General features: G+C 43.8%; 1 protein-coding gene across 1 annotated transcript; it reads left to right on the forward strand.

The window, feature by feature from the left end:
• The first annotated feature begins 2,485 nt into the window (after positions 1–2,485).
• LOC107522748 (H-2 class I histocompatibility antigen, Q10 alpha chain-like) lies at positions 2,486–18,705 on the forward strand. Its single transcript, XM_060197418.1, has 8 exons — positions 2,486–3,290; positions 5,301–5,408; positions 13,085–13,345; positions 15,062–15,337; positions 17,474–17,749; positions 17,839–17,943; positions 18,273–18,388; positions 18,526–18,705. Exons 1-7 carry the CDS (start codon positions 3,251–3,253, stop codon positions 18,362–18,364), a joined length of 1,158 nt encoding a protein of 385 aa, XP_060053401.1. The 5' UTR covers positions 2,486–3,250; the 3' UTR covers positions 18,365–18,388; positions 18,526–18,705.
• Positions 18,706–19,032: the final 327 nt, after the last annotated feature.

Raw genomic sequence — 19,032 nt, forward strand, 5'->3', positions numbered from 1 at the left:
GGGGCTCTGTGAATACTTAGGATAAACGCAAATGAAATGTTCAAGGCAATATTTAGATCAAAGCCCAATACGGTAAGCAACACAACAACAATAAACAAACACACAAACAAGACAAAACAAAAGAACAAAAGAAAGGCCAGAGAGATAGCACAATGGTTATGAAAGAGTTTCCTGCCCAAATCTCTTCAATGTCCCAGACCTCATCCCTGGAAATCCTATATTCCAGAGCTGAACAGTGCTCTAGTCTCTATTATTAAGATAAAAAATTGAAAAAGTATATAGGGTCAATAAACAGAAAAGAGGAGAAGGAAGAACGTGCAGATTTTTATAAGGCTGCTTGCAAAGGAGTGTGCAGATTTAGATAGCCCCAGATTCCATCCCAAACTGGCAGATTTCACAATTATTTCATTTAAGAAGAACATATAAATAGCAGCCCAGGAGGAAAAAAAATGTTCTGGTAGTTAAAACATTGGACTCTCAAGCATGAGGTCCCAAGTTCAAACCTGCCAGAGTAATGCTCTCTGCTTCTCTCTTTCCCTTGTTACCTCCCTCATTAACAAATAAATAAATCATAGTGGCACATCTGGTTGAATGCACACATTATGGTACACAGGGACCCAAGTTCAAGCTCCAGTTCTCACTTGTGGTGTGGGGGTAGGGTGGGAGGAGTGTCTTGAGTGGTGCTAAAGGTGCTTCTCTTCTCTCCTCCTTTCTCTTATTTCCCCTCACATTTTTCTGTCTCTATAAAAAATAAAAACAGGGAGTCGGGCGGTAGCACAGCGGGTTAAGTGCACGTGGTGCAAAGCACAAGGACCGGCCTAAGGATCCAGGTTCGAGCCCCTGGCTCCCCACCTGCAGGGGAGTCGCTTCACAGTCTGCAGGTGTCTTATCTTTTTCTCCCCTCTCTGTCTTCCCCTCCTTTCTCCATTTCTCTCTGTCCTATCTAACAATGATGACATCAACAACAACAACAATAATAATAACCACAACAAAAACAAAGGCTATAAAAAAGGGGAAAATAAATAAAAATAAAAAAATAAATCTTAAAAAGTAAAATATGTTATAGAAAATTACATATATATATGAAAATTACTTGTGCATGCCCTAAAATTCAGTTAATTTTTATTTTTATTTTATTTTACTGGAGCATTGTTCAACTTTGGTTTATGGTGGTACAGGGGATTGAATGTGGGGCTTTGGAGCCTCAGGCATGAGAGCCTCATTACATAACTATTATGATAACTAAACCCCCCCCCCCAATTCAGTTTTTTTTTTCTTCTTTAAGTGTCACTTTCTTCTTTCACCAAAGGGGTTTGACAACCCAGTGTGGTCCCTGAGAGTTTCCTGGGTCCTCTATAGGGGTGTGGAGGCAGCGCACTCTGCAGAAGGGTCCAGGTCAGCAGGAGCCCAGTGAGTTCTGTGCAAGTGATTATTGCTCTCCCTGCCAACAGTGCTGGGTCTTATTAACTGGCTTGTCCTTAACTGCTGCCTGAGCAACTGGTCTTTCACAACTTGAATATGATGGTGAGCTCCCCACCTGCTAGGAACAGGCCTGAGACTTTGCTTCAAGACCTGGTCTTCAGCCCTGGAGGGTGTGGGCTGTGAAGGTTCAGGTACACCTGCAGGATGAGTCAGTCCTCTGCTTCCAGGGAAACAGTGGAAAGAGCACTGCTGTGTTTCCCTTCCAGAACTGCTTTCTTTCTTTTTTTTTTTTTTAATATTTATTTTATTTATTTATTCCTTTTTGTTGTCCTTGTTGTTTTATTGTTGTAGTTATTATTGTTGTTGTTGGATAGGACAGAGAGAAATGGAGAGAGGAGGGGAAGACAGAGAGGAGGAGAGAAAGATAGACACCTGCAGACCTGCTTCACCGCCTGTGAAGCGACTCCCCTGCAGGTGGGGAGCCGGGGTTCGAACCGGGATCCTTATGCCTGTCCTTATGCTTTGCGCCATGTGCGCTTAACCCGCTGCGCTACAGCCCGACACCCCAGAACTGCTCTCACCCACAACTTCATCTTCCTGGTTCTCTACATAAAGACTCAGGTCACCTGTCTTTGGAAACCAGCGCTGGAGGCTCTGCTCTGCTGACCCCTCTTCCTGATCAGGGTCTGAATCTTACTGTGGGGTGTGTGTATGTGTGACAAGGCTCCCCCAAAAGAGCTGTCTTTATTCTAAAGATTTTATTTATCTTTTCTGTCCTGAAGAGAAATTCGAAGATAATTTAATCATCAGCTCTCCAAATTAAAAATTATAGCACCCTCCTCCTTGGCCCCCTGCCCCCTACCCATTTTTTTTAAAAGAATTTATTTATTTTTCATGAGAAAGACAGGCGGAGAGAGAAAGAACCAGACATCACTCTGGTACATGTGCCGCCAGGGATTGAATTCAGGACCTCATGGCTGAGAATCATGAATCCATGCTTTATCCACTGTGTCACCTTCTGGACCATGCCTCCTCTACCCATTTTCAAAGAGCAGAAACTCCCCTATTGAAACCATTGTCCTGAAAATGGTCAGAATTCAGGGTTTCTGTGAACCTGCACAGGAAACATAACCTTTATTTTCTCCACCTTGTTGCTGAAATGCATCTCTCTTCTTGTGGTAAAGGGAGGTCACAGGGCTCAGTAGGATTTGCAGGGACTTTGTGTCCCCAGCAGAAGTCACAGGTGTTTCCGGAACATCTGCAGTTTGTGTAGGTGCCTGCCCTGAGTTTCTGGAACAGGAACATTACCTCTGTGGCCAGGGGCCTGCAGCAGTTAGGCAGAGGCAGTTATCTCGATTTTATCATCATCATTTGCGCATAGCTTTTCAGAAGAAGAAGAAGGAGAACAAGGCTGGAGCCAGGCTGCAGGGGTCAGTTCCAGTTCTGGGCTTGGGACTCAGCTGGAGTGGTTCTGGGCAGAGTCTACATGGTAAAAGGCAGAGTGGGGCTGATCTGGGGCCAATACTGGGACCTGGGGAGATCAAGTGGAGTGCGTTCAGGCCAGACAATCTTTCAGGGGCCACACCTTGTGGACTGTGGACTGTGGACTGTGGAATGTGTACTGTGGGCTGTGGAATGTGTACTGTGGATTGTGTTCACTCCTTGGCTTCTGAGCTGCCAAAGACAGTCCTAGTGTTGGTGAAAGACAGGACACCAGCTTACAGCGAAGTCAGACTTCAAGAAAATTGACATCCTGGAGCAGCATGAGAGACTGTGGCCCTGGGGTCTTAGGACACCTGGGAGACCCTGTGCTGGACTGCTGTGGCCAATGCTGCTGCTGTGTGGACTATTGTCTCAGTGTGCGGCAGGTGAGAGGGCGGGGAGGGTGCACTGTGGATAGGGACAGGTGGACTAGATACTATGCCATCTTGGGGTTTTGGGAGAGGCCAAATTGATGTGGGTGTTGGGGGTCACTGAGCCCAGCTGGACTGTGTGCTATGCCGATTGCACTGCTCCCCCAGGTCAAGTAGCAGCCGTGTGGTGGGGAAGGCTAAAGGAGGCTGATGTAGAGTTGGGGTTCTTAATCTTTTCTGTGCTTGCTTCTTAATCGTTTCCTGCTTCTCAGGATGTTTTAATAAAATGAAATGAATGAAATTCCCAGGAGACTAAGTTATGTTTCTAGGAGTGTTGAAAAAAGTTAAGCCAGAGACAGAAATTCATTTTATGTAACATGTGCCTCTAAGCCAAGATTTTAATAAATGCATTCAATAGAAACAGCACTAACAGCTCCAGAATTTGGGAACAGTCAGGTGGCTGTTTCCAGGAAACAATAACAACAATCCTGTTGTTGACATCTGAGACCAAAGCTCATGTCCCATGACTCTTTCTCAGCTTTGCCTCCTGCCAGCGTTCACTGTGGAGAAAAGTCTTAATTTAAGTATAAAGGTTAGTAAAAATGAAGATTATTTTTTTCTCAGTGTTCAGGCTTTGAACTCATGTTTCCAGGGTCACAGAAGCCCAGCAGATCTGTGAGTCTCAGTGTAGATCCCTTAACTCTCTCACAAGCCCTCCCTGGTGTGATGGAGGGTGAAAGGGAGAGTCCAGTTCTTGTTGGCAGTTGTGGTTTTGGTGTGTGAGCACTGGGTCTGGAGCCTTGCGTGGATGGGAGGATCAGTCAGAACTTTCATCCATAAACTTTGCTATTTAAAATGAGTGCTGTTTTAATATCAATAAAATTCTAACGGTAACACCACAGCTTCCCTAGATTTAATAATAATCTAAAAGCTCGAAAGGTTGAGAGAATCATAAGGATATGACAGATATAGGAGTTGGGCACACGCTGTTGGATAAACTGTGCTGACTATTGACATAGGGTTGCCCCAAGCCTTCAATTTGTAAAAAAAAGCATCACAAAACACAGTAAAATGAAGAGTGCCTGTAATATCCCTTTAATGACATAAAGGAAACAGGCTCTGAGAGGTTAGCAGCTCTCCAAGGCAGCACAGAGATCCCTAGCAGTGTGGATTGGACCCAGTGGGCTGACCCTGGAGCTCAGGTTGCCTGGGGAGGAACTGAGCAGGAGGTCCTGAGCAGGCAAGGGGGAAGGTGAAACTAATGAACTAACCAGAACACTGGGGTCAGATGATAGAGACAGAGTTAGAGGCAGGTAGTTACAAAACTAGCTGCCATGGCATAGATGGAATTAGGACTTAGGGGTGAGAGAGTAGGGTGAAGGGCTATTCCTTTTTAAATTTAATTTATTATTATTTTTTTGCTACCAGGGTTGTGTCCAGGGCTCAGTGCCAGCACTATGAAGCCACTGCTCCTGATGGCCATTTTTCCCTCCCTCATTTTATTTGAGAGAACAGAGAGAAATTTAGAGGGATTAGGAGTTAAAGAGGGAGAGAAAGACACTGATAGATTTGCTTTACCACTCCTGAAGCGTCTACCACACAGGTGGGCAGCGGGCCTTGAACCTGGGTCCTTGAGCTTGGTATGTGTGCTTAACTTGGTGTGACACTGCTCCACACCCCTTTTTTTAGAGAGTGGTAAAGAACTGGCAGAAGTGAGGAAGCCCTGTCCTGGCTTCCCTCTTAACTAACTGGTAACAGCCAGGCCCGCCTCACAGGAAAGCTGTGACATGCCTATGGCCTCTGCCTCTGAGTCAGTACTTAGAGAACTCAAGACCCAGGCCTGGTATTGAGGCCAGGAACTCAGCCCTGATGACTTTGTGTCTATGTGCCCTTGGTGTTTCAGTTTATATGTCTCTTCCCTTTCAACTTTTTCCTCAGTGCATTTCCCCTAGAGTACACATGGTTGTTGTGTAAAAATATTTATGCCTTAATATTGGAGTCTTCTCTTCCATTTCTTCCTTGCAGAGAGTCTCTGGAGGCTACCTTCTGTGGAGGATGACCCAACTTACTCAGCAAAGATAGCAATAGCCGAATTGGCTGACTTGAAGTTTGACAGTAAGCCATGGCCTGGAGGTAAGATCCTGATGCCTGTTGAACAGTCAGAATGCAGAATCCAGGAGCACCAGGCACATGAGGGTGTATCTACTTTGTGATCTAGTAGCACTACCAAAGCTAGAGAGCCCTGGCAGTGGGGCGGGAGCATGGAGGCTAGGTGCTGCAGAGGCTACCCTGGCAGCTGAGATCAGGTGTACACAGGGCTGGTCCTTAAAGAAGAAGTTTTTCCCTTCCTGTACCCACCTCTCCCTCAGAACAGGAAGGGAGATTGAGACCTTCTTCAGTGTCATCCTTCCTTATGTCCCTTGCCTTATAGTATCTCTCCATACACACCCAAGTTCTCTCTCTGCTTCATATTCACCATGCCCCTTCCATGTCCCACATTACTTTTTCCTCTGAGAGTCACAGCCCCCCCTTCCTATTATAAGGACACATGAGAACTGCTTAGACAATGCAGGATGATGACATCTTAAAGGTCTTCAGTTCATCTATCTGTAGATCTCCTATTTCCATAAGAGACAGTACTCACGGGTTCCAGGACTACATTAAGGGCCAGGACTGAGCTTACCACATACTATGCTTCTTGTTAGAGTTGACATACAGGAACTCCCACCACCTCTATCACTTAGAAAGCTCAGTAGTCACCCAAGGACACAAGCTTTTTGCCCTCACTCAAACTCAGTGCAAGAAAAGTTGTGCAGATCAGAGTTAAGGAGTGGATAGTTCACCTTGACACAATGAAATCACAGCCTGTAGCTGTAGCACAGAGGGTTAAGCGCATGTGGCGCAAAGCACAAGGACTGGAGTAAGGATCCTGGTTCAAGCCCCCAGCTCTTCACCTGCAGGGGAGTTGCTTCACAAGTGGTGAAACAGGTTTACAGGTGTCTATCTTTCTCTCCCCCTCTCTGTCTTCCCCTCCTCTCTCCATTTCTCTTGTCCTATCCAAAAACAACTACATCAATAACTACAACAATAAAAAACAAGGGCAACAAAAAAGGGAATAAATAAATATTAAAAAAAAAAAGAAATCACAGCCTGTCAGTCCATTAGTTTCCCACCCAATTATTAAGTTGGGGATTTACAAGGAAATAGCACTATCAAAGAGTGCTTCTGAAAAGAGAGCATATAAAGCCAAACAAATTGTTGACTAATCATGAACCTAAAGGCTGGATGGTGCAGATGAAGAGTTGGGGGGGGGGTGTCTCCGTTTTGTAGATAATTAGTAGGCCTATTTTAGTTATATTGCAAAGGGCCTGCGACTATACTAGTTTTTTTCTTTTTCTATGAGCCTGAAATCTGATATGCAGGTGGATCCAAGTTATTGTCTGGGGAGATGATGTCATGGCTGGAAAAAGGACCAGAAAGATGGATCAGGGAAGACAGTAGCTACCAAATATGGGAAAGGTGTATAAATATTGTTGACTGTAAACCCCATCGATTTGATGTAATCTGGGACCCATATTCAGCTAAGGATCCTACAGTCACCAGGTTCCAGATGCTACCATGATGCCAACCAGACTTCCTTGGACAGACAACCCCACCAGTGTGTCCTGGAGCCCTGCTTCCCCAGAGCCTTGCCCCACAAGGGAAAGAGAGAGACAGAGAGGGAGTATGGATCGACCTGTCAATGCCCATGTTCAGTGGGGAAGCAATTACAGAAGCCAGACCTTCCACCTTCTGCACCCCACAATGACTCCCAGGGGGATAAAGAATATGAAAGCTATCAGGGAAGGGGATGGGATACGGAGTTCTGGTGGTGGGAATTGCATGGAGTTATACCCTCTTATCCTATGGTTTTGTCAGTGTTTCCTTTTTATAAATAAATAATTAAAAAAGAGTGCTTCTGACCACCCCAGTCACTTCTTAGGAGACTAACAGTAGCCCATGCCTTTTGTGAATCCTTTGTTCAAACACTACCAGTGTTTCTCTGACCGTGACAAGAGAACTTCTTCTTGTTCACCTTATATAAGACAGTAGGCTTTCTGTTTTCAAGGGCATTCCTTTAGATGCTGTGGGAAACAGTATGGAAACACACTCTGCCTAAGCCTTAAAACAAGGACTGAGACTCTGAGAGTCACGAACAAGACAGAAGTTTTACATACGTATATGGGTGTAGGGGTGTAAGCCAGGAAGCATGCCAAGGGCAATCTTCAGGGCTTTTTATACATTACTAGGACATGGCAACAACCTGTCCTTTCCCCATTTGGTGAGTGGGAATTGGCTCACAATCTAACCATATTCAGGAAAGGGGATGGGAATGGATGCATGAGAAGTGAGGAAGGGGCTGGGTAGTCTAAGCTACCTTTGAAGGAAAACCGGGCATAGTTGTAGTTATGTAGACATGCAAGGGTCAGGGGTCTGTAGTCAGACGGGATCGATAAACATCTACAAATAGATGGGCTGAGTAAACTGTGAAGGGCTACAATCAAATGGATCGTTTCTCACAAGTGTCATGTTCACCTTCTGGACCTCAGTTCCCTCAGAAATAAAATGGGTTCAGTGACACTATCCTCTTCAATTTCTGGTAAAGATCAACTGAAATAATTGTCAACTGAAATAATCACTGCTGTGAAGTGAATACAACATTTAGAAGATCAATTTATTGAAGAAGTTATTCATCAGAGAAAATAGTTCTTTGGAAACAAAAGGAATTGAAGACACGAGCTATCAGAACCAATGGGGCACAGTTGCAGCAGTACTAGAAAGAAGATTTACAAATATAGGTCTACATCAAGAACAGGAAAAAGCTCACATAATCAATCTATCTTTATATTTGAAAGATGTAGAAAAAAAAGGAAGGTAAGAAAGCCATAGTAAGTAGAATGAATAAAAAACTAAAAATTAGGGTGAAATTAGGTGAAATTATTTCATCAAAATGGCCAACAAAATGGACAAATGCTTAGCTAGACTCACTAAAAAGAAAGTAAGAGCTCTAGTAAGTGGGATCGTAACTGAAAGGAGAGAAATCACATTAGATACTATGGAAATTCATTAAGCTGGAGAGCCTAGAAGAGATAGATAGATTATTGGAATCACACAATCTCTCAAGACTGCACGAGGGGAAAATAGAAAACACAAACAGATGAATTCCAATAAATGAAATTGAAACATTAATCAAAAGATTACTCCAAAACAGGTCCAGCACCAGATGGTTTTAACCAAAACTTCAAGGAGAACCCATTTCCTGTCTTTGAGAATTCTTCCAAAAGATTGAAGATAAGAAAGTACTTGCTAAATTAAAAAAAAAAAAGAAAGTACTTGCTAGTACTTTCTTTGAAGCCAGCATTCCCCCATTATCAAAAGCTGAAAAGACAAAAATTAAACCACAGGCCAGTATCCCTGATAAACATAGATGTTAAGATCTTGAATGAAATCTTGGCAAACATAACCCAACATTACATTAAAAAGATTGTACCTCATGGTCATGTTGGATTTATCCCAGTCATGCAAGGATGACTCAACAATGTAATCTGCCATATCAGCATAGGGAAACAAAAATAACGTGATTGTCTCGGTAGGTGCAGAGTAGGCTTTCAACATGATTCAACATCCTTTGACAATAAAAACTCTTAAAAGGGGGGGGGCAGGGAAAATGGAACAGTCCTCATAGCAAAGGTTATATATAACAATCCCACAACCCCATCATCATCAATAATGAGAAACTGAAAGTTTTTTTCATTAGACTAGGAGCAAGACAAGGTTGTCCATATTATCACTACCATTCAGTATATGAGTAGTTTGGAAGTCCTGCCTATAGCATCTAGTCAAGAAAAAAGAAACAAAAGACTCCAAATTGAAAGAGAAAAAATAAAGCTATCTACTGGTAGGTGGCATGATAGTATACAAAGAAAATACTAAAAAGCCTCGTAGCAAATTCTTGGAAATAATTAGACAATATAGTGAAGTGGTAGGATATAATATTCAGAGTTAAATATTCCTTGTTTCTTTGTCCATGGCATTCTTTTCGGTAATTCTTGCAAGGCACATCTGGTAATGGAAAACTTCTTCAGTTTTTGTATATCTCCTTCATAGTTCAGTGATAGTCTTGCAATGTGAAGTGTGTGCAACTGGCAGTTATTGTCTCTTAACAACTTGAATATGTAATCACACTTTCTCCTGGCATCCATGATTCCTACAAAAAAAAACTCATGCAAGTCTGCCCTTATAAGTCATTTTCTTCTTTTCATTTTCTTTTTTTTATTTCTTTATTGGGGGACTAATGTTTTACAGTCAACAGCAAATACAATAGTTTGTACATGTGTAACATTTCTCAGTTTTCCACACAACAATACAACCCCCTCTAGGTCCTCTGCTATCCTATTCCAGGACCTGAACTCAGCCCCCTAACCACGCCAGAGTCTTTTACTTTGGTGCAATACACCAATTCCAATTCAGGTTCTACTTGTGTTTTCTCTTCTGATCTTGTTTTTCAACTTGCCTGAGAGTGAGATCATCCCGTATTCATCCTTCTGTTTCTGACTTATTTCACTTAACATGATTTCTTCAAGCTTCTTCCAAGATGGGCTGAAAACGGTGAAGTCAACGTTTTTAATAGCTGAGTAGTAATCTGTTGTGTATATATACCACAACTTGCTCAGCCACTCATCTGTTGTTGGACACCTGAGTTGCTTCCAGGTTTTGGCTATTACAAATTGTGCTGCTATGAACATAGATATACAAAAATCTTTTTGGATGGGTGTGTTGGGTTCTTTAGGATATATTCCCAGGAGAGGAATGGCAGAATTGTATAGGGTAGGTTCACTTCTAGCTTTCTGAGAGTTCTCTAGACTGCTCTCCACAGAGGTTGGACCAATTGACATTCCCACCAGTAGTGCAGGAGGGTTCCTTTGTCCCCACAACCTCTCCAGGATTTGTTGCTGCTACCTTTTCTGTTGTGTGACATTCTCACAGGAGTGAAGTGTTATCTCATTGTTGTCTTTATTTGCATTTCTCTGACAGTCATTGACTTGGAGCATTTTTTCATATGTTTCTCAGCCCTTTGGGTCTCTTTTGTAGTGAATATTCTGTTTAGATACTTTCCCCATTTTTGGATGGGGTTATTTGTTTTCTTGTTGTTGAGTTTGGCAAGCTCTTTGTATTTTGGTTATTAGCCTCTTGTCTGATGTATGGCATGTAAAGATCTTCTCCCATTCTGTAAGGGGTCTCTTTGTTTGGGTGATGGTTTATTTTGTTGTGCAGGAGCTTTTTAATTTGATGTAGTCCCATAGATTTATACTTGCCATAGTCTTCTTTGTAATTGGATCCATTTAATTCTTTATAAGTCACACCTATACGCAGTATGACTTCTGAATGTCCTTTCCCCCCCCCCTTCTCTCCAGGTCCTCATGGAGTTGGAGTTCAGAGCCCTATAGTCACCTCTTACCTATCATTTCTCTCCCCTCTGGGAGTATGGCATTCACAATATTCACTACACTCTGTAGCTGTGCTTTCATATATTTATTTTTCCTATCAAGCAAATCCTTGAGCCTCTGCTTTATCTCTCTGGGGTTTGATGCCTGCATGCACCTGTTAGCCCTTGATATTTTATTTTATTTTATTTCATTGTCCTTTCCCCTATTTCTTTTCTATTATAGTACAGAGAGAAATTGAGAGGGGGAAGGTAGAAAGAAAGAGAAGAAGAGAGATACGTGCAGACCTGCTTCACTGCTCACATAGCTTCCCAGACTGTTTCCTGAAAATGGAAACTCTGATGTGAGGTCAAACTCACTCCAGCTACAAGGTAGTCTGATCCTATCCACCAGTACCCCTATGATAGCCGGAGCAACATAGAGCTTGGCTTCCCTGCTAACACAAGGGTACGATGTTCAATTTCCTGGCTCTCTGGGTTGGCCTCCTGGGGTCCACTCAAGAGCCTGTTCCTTCTACAGTTCTAAACAGCAGTTCTAACCTACTTTACTTAAGACAGTCAGTTCCTGAGTGGTTCCATGAGGGCTCTTTAAATCTGCCATGTGGATTTGAAGCATTTGCAAATATGGTGCCCACCAGCTACACAGTGTGTATTTCAGTGTGGGTCTTTTTTCTCTCCTCTCCTGTTCCCACTGAGTATATGTCCCATAACTTTTTTATCCAGTCATCTGTCAAAAGTCATTTTGGTTGTTTCCAGGTTTTTGCTATTGTAAATAAAGATGCTATAAACATGGGGGTGCATATATTCCTTTGAATCAGTGTTTTTATATCTTTTGGGTATATGCCAAGTAGTAGAATTGATGGATCATAAGGTGATTTCCCTTTGTATTTGTTTAAGGATTCTGCAGACTGTTCTCCATAATGACTGAACAAATTTGCATTCCTACCAGCAGTGTAGTACAATTCCTTTCTCTCCACATCTTCTCTAACTCTTATCACCTCTTGTTTTATTGGTGGAATTCATTCTCACAGATGTGAGGTGGAATCTCAGTGTGGTTTTAACTTGTTGCATTTCTCTGATGATGAGAGAACTAGAACATTTTTGAACATGTCTGTGGGCCATGTGTATCTCTTCTTTAGAGAACCATCTATTCACATCTTCTGCCCACTTTTAAATTTTTTTATTTTTGTTAAGCTATAGGAGTCACTTATAGATGTTTAATATTAACCATTTGTCTGAAGTATAGTATGCAAATATAGTTTCCTATTTGCTGGGTTTCCTGTTTATCTTTATGGAATTTTCTTTGGATGTGTAAAAGCTTTTTAATTTTATATAGTTCCATTTATTCCCTTTTGTTTTTGTTTCCCTTGCCCATGGTGTGGAGTCTCCAAATAAATCTTTAATGTTAAGATCCTGAAATATTTCACCAATGTATTCTTCTATTTATTTTATAGATTCAGGTCTACTATCCATTATATTTGATCCATTTTGACAGACTTTTCTAGTGTTTTTAGAAAGTGATCTTGCTGCTACTCCTTCTCATTAGTCATGGAACACTTTTATTTAAACTTCAGAGTGAAACTAATATCAACTTAATTGAACTTTTATTTATTTATTTATTTATTTATTTATTTATTTATTCTGTTTTTGTTCTTTATTCTTCCCAGTCTTACATTTGCATTTGGCACTACTGACTATACTCTCCTACTTGAAACACCCTTTCTTCTTCTTCTTCTTCTTCTTCTTCTTCTTCTTCTTCTTCTTCTTCTTCAACTTTTAAAGAACAGCATTTTTCAAATCACACTACTCTAAATTGTAAGATAGGAGACTAGATATTCATACTCTTGAGATGAATGCATAGTGTCAGCAAACAAGTGAGGAGTGAGGAATTAAGAAACATTCTATTGACAGAAATAATGTCCATAAGCCTTAGTGTGTGACATTTGGCATCAACCATTGATTGATGATTTATTTTAACAAATAGGACACTATTTTAAAAAATCACTTTGTTGTTGATATGTTGATTCACAAGAATATTATTGTCACAGGGTTTGTAGTTACAGTTTTACATCTCCTCATAGTAGGTGTCAGTATACCTCACTGACCACCTCTCATCTGATGTTGGGCACTTGGATTATTTTCAAATTTTGGCTACTAAAAATGATGCTAGTATTCTCAAACTGAAATTCCCAGGTCTTGCCCTTGCTGAATGCAAAAATAGGTTTCCACTGTCAAGCATACTGTGATACTGGGCCATGGGGGGCTAGAGGGGGTGGAATCCTGGTAGCACATGGAAGCCTGACATGTGACTTTTTTTTCCCTCCAGGAACACATACCCTCTACTACCACTATCTGGCCTTGTCAGAGCCAGTACCCCACTTGCCTCAGTTCATGGCTGTGGGCTACATGAATGACCAGCCCTTCATCAAGTTTGACAGCCATGAAGGCAGAGCCAAGCCTCAGGCCCCATGGATGGAAGCGATGGATGCCCAGTACTGGGAGAAGGAGACCCAGAAGCAACAGGGCTGGGCATTGTTGCAACCAAAGGGGATATGGAGAGTGATGGGGTATTACAACCATAGTGGAGGTATGTGTGGTGGGTGTCCCATCCTTCTTCCTTCACCCTCTACCCTGAGCCTCCAACAGACATCACCTGTTCTCTAGGGGACACAGGGTAGACTGTTAGAGACCTGCTTCTGCCTGTTACTCTCCCCAGTCTCCTTCCACAGTCATAAAGGCATCACAGGGGCCTCAGAATTGGCTGGAGCCAGGTTCACGAGGCTTCTTTTCTTCTCTTTTCTTTTCTCACTCAGTACTGGCACTACAAATCCATTACTCCTGGTGGCCACATTTCTTTCTTTCGTTTTTATTTTATTTGACACAACAAAGAAAAATTGAGAGAGGAGGGGGAAGTAGAGAGGGAAAAAGAAAGATAGACCCCCTGCAGACCTGCTTCACCACTCGTGAAGTGTTCCCCCTGCAGATGGGGGTGTGAGTCTCAAACCTGAATCCATGTGCATGGTAATGTGTGTGTTTAACCAGATGTCATCAGGTTTCACATTTGAATATGTGTAAATTTGTCTGGGACCTGATATTTCAATTGAAGTCGTCTTATTTATACCTATACCTTTATTCTTTCATAATGGTAAATACATCCACAATATTTATTTATTTATTGTTTTTGGGTTTTCATAACTCAGTGCTACCACTTTCAGATAGAAAGAGTCAGAGGAGGAGTTGTCTGGTAGTGCATCGGGTTAAGCATAGGTGGTGCAAAGCCGCAAGAACCGGCTTAAGGATCCTGGTTCGAACCCCCGGCTCCCCAACTGCAGGGGAGTCACTTCACAAGCAGTGAAGCAGGTCTGCAGGTGTCTATCTTTCTCTCGCTCTCTCTGTCTTCCCCTCCTCTCTCCATTTATCTCTGTCCTATCCAACAACAACGACATCAGACATAATTACACAAATAAAACAAGGGCAATAAAAGGGAGTAAATAATAAATAAATATTTTTAAAAAAGAGTCAGAGGGAAATAGTGAAACACACCATACCACACACACACACACACACCACACACACACACACACACACACACACACACACACACACACACACACACACACCACACACACACACACACACACACACACACCACACACACACACACACACACACACACACACACACACACACACCATTGAAGCTTTTCCAGTGTGTGTGGGCAGGGCTCGAGTTTGGGCTGTGTGTATCACAAAGCAGGGACCCTTTCAGGTGAAACGCCTCACAGACCCAGTAAAATTGTGTCTAATGAACTTGAGCGTTATTTTCATGTCTAGTATCAGGTTCTGAGAAGTATATATATATATATATATATATATTTAAGTTTATTTTATTTATTCCCTTTTGTTGCTCTTGTTTTATTGTTGTAGTAGTTGTTGTTATTGATGTTGTTGTTGTTGGATAGGACAGAGAGAAATGGAGAGAGGAGGGGAAGACAGAGAGGGGGAGAGAAAGATAGATACCTGCAGACCTGCTTTACTGCCTGTGAAGCGACTCTCCTGCAGGTGGGGAGCCGGCGCTTGAACCTGGATCTTTACCTGGTTCTTGCGCTTTGCGCCACCTGCACTTAACCTGCTGAGCTACTGCCCGACTCCCCTGAGAAGCATATTTTCCTCAGCCCTGGCTGCTCACAATTATTACCCAGTAGTGTTTTTAAAAATGCTGAGCTCAGCCCTCACACTCAGGAGCTGGCTTCTCCCAGTTGTCAGCAGTGCCCACCAACCAGCTTCTCTGCCCCCACATGCAGGCATACACAGCACTCACTTCATGATTGGCTGTGAGATCCAGGAGGATGGCAGCTCCAGAGGCTTCTGGCAGTTTGGCTATGATGGGGAGGACCACCTGACACTGGACATGGACACTCAGAGCTGGGTTCCAGGTCATCCCTTAGCCCTGCAGACCAAGCGCTGGTGGGATCAGAAGCCCTGCTATGCTGAGTATGACAAGGCCTACCTGGACAAGCTCTGCCTCCCTTCCCTGCACAGGTACCTGGAACTGGGAGGCCACAGCCTCACCCGCAAAGGTAAGGCCCAGCCTGGGATGATTCATAGAGACTATGTGTTCCCACCTGGGGATCATCTATTTCATAGAAGCCTTACTGGCCGGAGCCGGGTGGTGGCGCACCTGGTTGAGTGCACCTGCTATAGTGCACAGGGACCTAGGTTCGAGACCCCAGCCCCCACCTGCAGGGGGAATACTTTGCGAGTGGTGAAGCAGTGTTGCAGGTGTCTCTCTGCCTCTCCCTCTCTATCTCCCTCTTCCCTCTTGATTTCTGGCTATCTCTATCCAGTAAATAAAATAAAGGTAATAATAAAAATTTACAAAAAAAGAAGCCTTACTGGCTGGGGACAGGCTATGTCCCCTGACTCAGATGACCCAAATGGGTCTTGAAAAATGGCAGAGCAGAATAGGAGTCCTGACTTCAGATCTTACTCCATGTGAGGTAGAGTGGTGATTTGTGGTCTCTTCTGTGTGGTCTTGTGTAGTAAAGCCCCCCCCCCATTCTTAACCTTATTTTCTGTATCTATAGAATGAGTGAATTAAGTGTAACTCAGGAATTCTTTTTGATGTTTAATGTCCTATGGTCCTGCTCCCAGAGAAATGAACTCAGCCCCTAAGGCATAGTGTTCCCTCCCCCCTGGGACCCAACAAAGGAGGTCAAGTCCTGAAGCTTCTGCTTCTACATGCCCCACCCCACACTAGATGTGCTGAGTTCTCCTGACCTCGGCCAGCACTGCAAGATGCAAGGACTGAGAAGAGGTCAGGGAGGTAGATGCTTAGGACTGCCATATATCTCACAGATGTATGGTCAGGGAGAATTTGGGCAGTGAGGCAGTAACACCCAGTATATTGTGGATGTTTGGTGACTAAGTAGTGGGATATGAATCTACTGAGGTCATGGGGAAAGAGATTTCTTAATTGGGGAAACGGGAATTGTGAGATGCAAAGTCTAGTGAGTCCATATTCCAAGATGCCAACCCCAGCTCCAGATTTGTAGACTGTGTGAAAAAGGGCCAGTTACTTTCTTCTTTGTGCCTTTACTTCCGCTTCAGTATAAAGAGATGGTATTAATAATCCCTAAATCCCAAAGGCACCAAGCTGCTCTGTTAAACAAATGAGTGATATACTCAGTCATACTCAGCACCAGGAGACATTTTACCGCTTCTCCTGTGAAATGGTTTGGAGCTCTCAACGGGACACAGAACCAGCAAGGTAAATATATATAAGAATGTGGAATGGGAAGAGAGAGATTTATTATAGATATGGCTGACATGATATGGAGGCAAAGTTCTAAGCTGTGAGGCTGTCAAACTGGAAACCCAACAGCGTGGGTATGTTACTGTGAGTCTGAGGCCGGAAAACACTGATGTCTCAGCTCAGGGCAGTCAGGCAGGCAGGCATCCCTTGACTCAGTTTGTGAGTCTACTCAGATCTTCAAGTGTTTGGATGAGGTCCACCTATACAGGCAGGCAAGGTGATTTTACAGAGTTCACTTATTCAGATGTTGTTAGTCTCACCCAGAAACACCCCCCCCAACCCCAGATTAATGTCTGACTCAGTGCCTGAGACTCCATGTCCTAGCAATGCTGAAAAACAAATGACTGTCATACCTGGTCATGTTCTGGGAGCTGCTCCTGGGAAAAAGGAGGAATATACCACTGAGCTGTGAGAGGCAGAGGGCTGTGGGCAGAGTCAGTTTGGGCTTCCCAGCAGAGCGCATACTCCTGCCAGGCTGGGTCCAGGTGAGGTAGAACTCCAGGTTCTTGCCTTTGTTTAACCACTTATTAGCCACTTAGTGTGTGCAGGAGTTCATAGGGGAGCATGAAAAAAAATATCTGAGAATCTTGAATGTTCCTGTGGAACAAGGAAGGTGTCAATACAGGACACAACAGTTCCAGGCACAGATCTTCCTGGAGATCCAAGCCAGGAAGTTACATTGCTCTTTGGGAATTTCTGAGGTAGGGCCTGTTTGTAACAATTGGTGATGGGCCTTTTCTACTTTCAGGGTGGGCTGAGTGCCTTCCCTGGAGAGAGGCCCCAGCTCCATCTCCTGTACCACAGTCTCCCTCCAGTCCTGGAGGCTGCTGAGAAGCTGCCACCAATCAGGGACTGAGGGAACAGCCTCTCGCCAGTCTCTTTGCTTTTTGTTTCCCTGTAGAGCTGCCCACAGTGCAGGTGACAAGGCACTTGGCCCAGGATGGAGACGCCACGCTGAGGTGCTGGGCACGGGGCTTCTACCCCCGGGACATCTCTGTGAGCTGGTGGCTGGGCGAGGAAGAGCTGAGCCAGGAGACCGAGTGGGTGGAGACACGGCCCAGCGGGGACGGCACCTACCAGACATGGGCTGCTGTGAGGGTGCCTCAGGGGAAGGAGACTCAGTACAACTGCCGGGTGCAGCACTCTGGCCTGAGCCAGGTGCTGACTGTGGCCTGGGGTGAGGACAGGTTTGGCTGGGAACAGGTAAGAAGGGTATGGGAGAGACTCAGAAGGCAATCCCACAGCTGGTTTTATATGTGTTCCCAGAATCACCCTCTTCTGCTGGGCTCCTTGCCACAGTTATCTCCATCGTGGCCATTGCCTTGCTGGCTGTGCTTGGTACTGTGTACTTTATCAAAGTGAAGAGTCAAGGTAGGTGTGGAAGAAGGAAAGGGTGGAGGCCCTGTAGCTGATCCAGGGTCCTAGGGAGGAGGGTTCTGCATGCACTCCCCTTAGTCCAGAACTTTCCCTTTTGTAGATTGGCAGCTACTTGTGATGCCCTTCCTCACCAGTAGAAAAACCCAATCCCCCACCCATAGCCACACATGCCCTGATGACCTCTTATCCCAGTCAAGGGAGTCCACTGGTCCTTACCTTATAAAAGGCCCAGAGGGGGATGATGGGAGATGAGAAATGGGGAACCAGAGTCTCTCCTCTGTCTCCCACCCTCCTCATATGTCTTGTTTCCTTTTTACCCACAGCCAGGGGTAATAAGGATTCTTACCAGCAAGCCCCTGGTGACTGTGAGATAGTAGGTGGAGAGGAAGCCCCAGCAGTGCACCCAGCCATGTGAGATGCCACAGAGCCCAGGAAGCAGGTGAGATAGGGGCATTATGTCTCCAGTCTGTCCTCCCCCACTACTCCCTTCACAGTCCTGGAGCTAGACAGAGGGGTGGGGAACACTGGGGTTACTTGAGATCCTAGTGGGGTAACCTCCCTCCTTCCTCCGTATAGGTGGAGAACCTTCAAAATTTCTAAAGACCGGAAAGAAAGGGAACTGCTCTTCATTGTCAATTGAACAATAAAAATCATACTGGAAGACTTTCAATCCCCTTATCACCATAAGCCAGATGTGAGCATTGTAGCTGGTACAATAAATAAATAAATAAATAAGCAAATAAAATCATACTGGAAATACAATAGTGTGTTTCTTTTTTTTTTAAAATAATTTATTTCTTTATTGGGGAATGAATGTTTTACATTCAACAGTAAATACAATAGTTTGTACATGCATAACATTCCCCAGATTCCCATTTAACAATACAACCCCCACTATGTCATTCATCATCTTTCATGGACCTGTATTCTCCCCACCCACCCACCCCAGAGCAATAGTGTGTTTCTTTATTTCATAGATAACTCGAGATTAGAATTAACCATGAAGGCAGCAGGAACTTTCATCACAGGACAGGTTGCAAAGGATATTTCAGGTTTGTGTCTCAGGATTCCATCAACTGGTGT

This window comes from Erinaceus europaeus, chromosome 9 (assembly GCF_950295315.1).
Source record: "Erinaceus europaeus chromosome 9, mEriEur2.1, whole genome shotgun sequence".
Taxonomy (NCBI): Eukaryota; Metazoa; Chordata; class Mammalia; order Eulipotyphla; family Erinaceidae; genus Erinaceus; species Erinaceus europaeus.

What these genes read in the sequence shown, in the direction of transcription:
- LOC107522748 (XM_060197418.1), top strand. Translation starts at nt 3,251, where the DNA reads ATGCTGCTGCTGTGTGGACTATTGTCTCAGTGTGCGGCAG. An exon ending in CCACAGCCTCACCCGCAAAG is followed by an intron (nt 15,338 to 17,473) that starts GTAAGGCCCAGC and finishes GTTTCCCTGTAG; the next exon opens with AGCTGCCCACAGTGCAGGTG. An exon ending in TATCAAAGTGAAGAGTCAAG is followed by an intron (nt 17,944 to 18,272) that starts GTAGGTGTGGAA and finishes TTTTACCCACAG; the next exon opens with CCAGGGGTAATAAGGATTCT.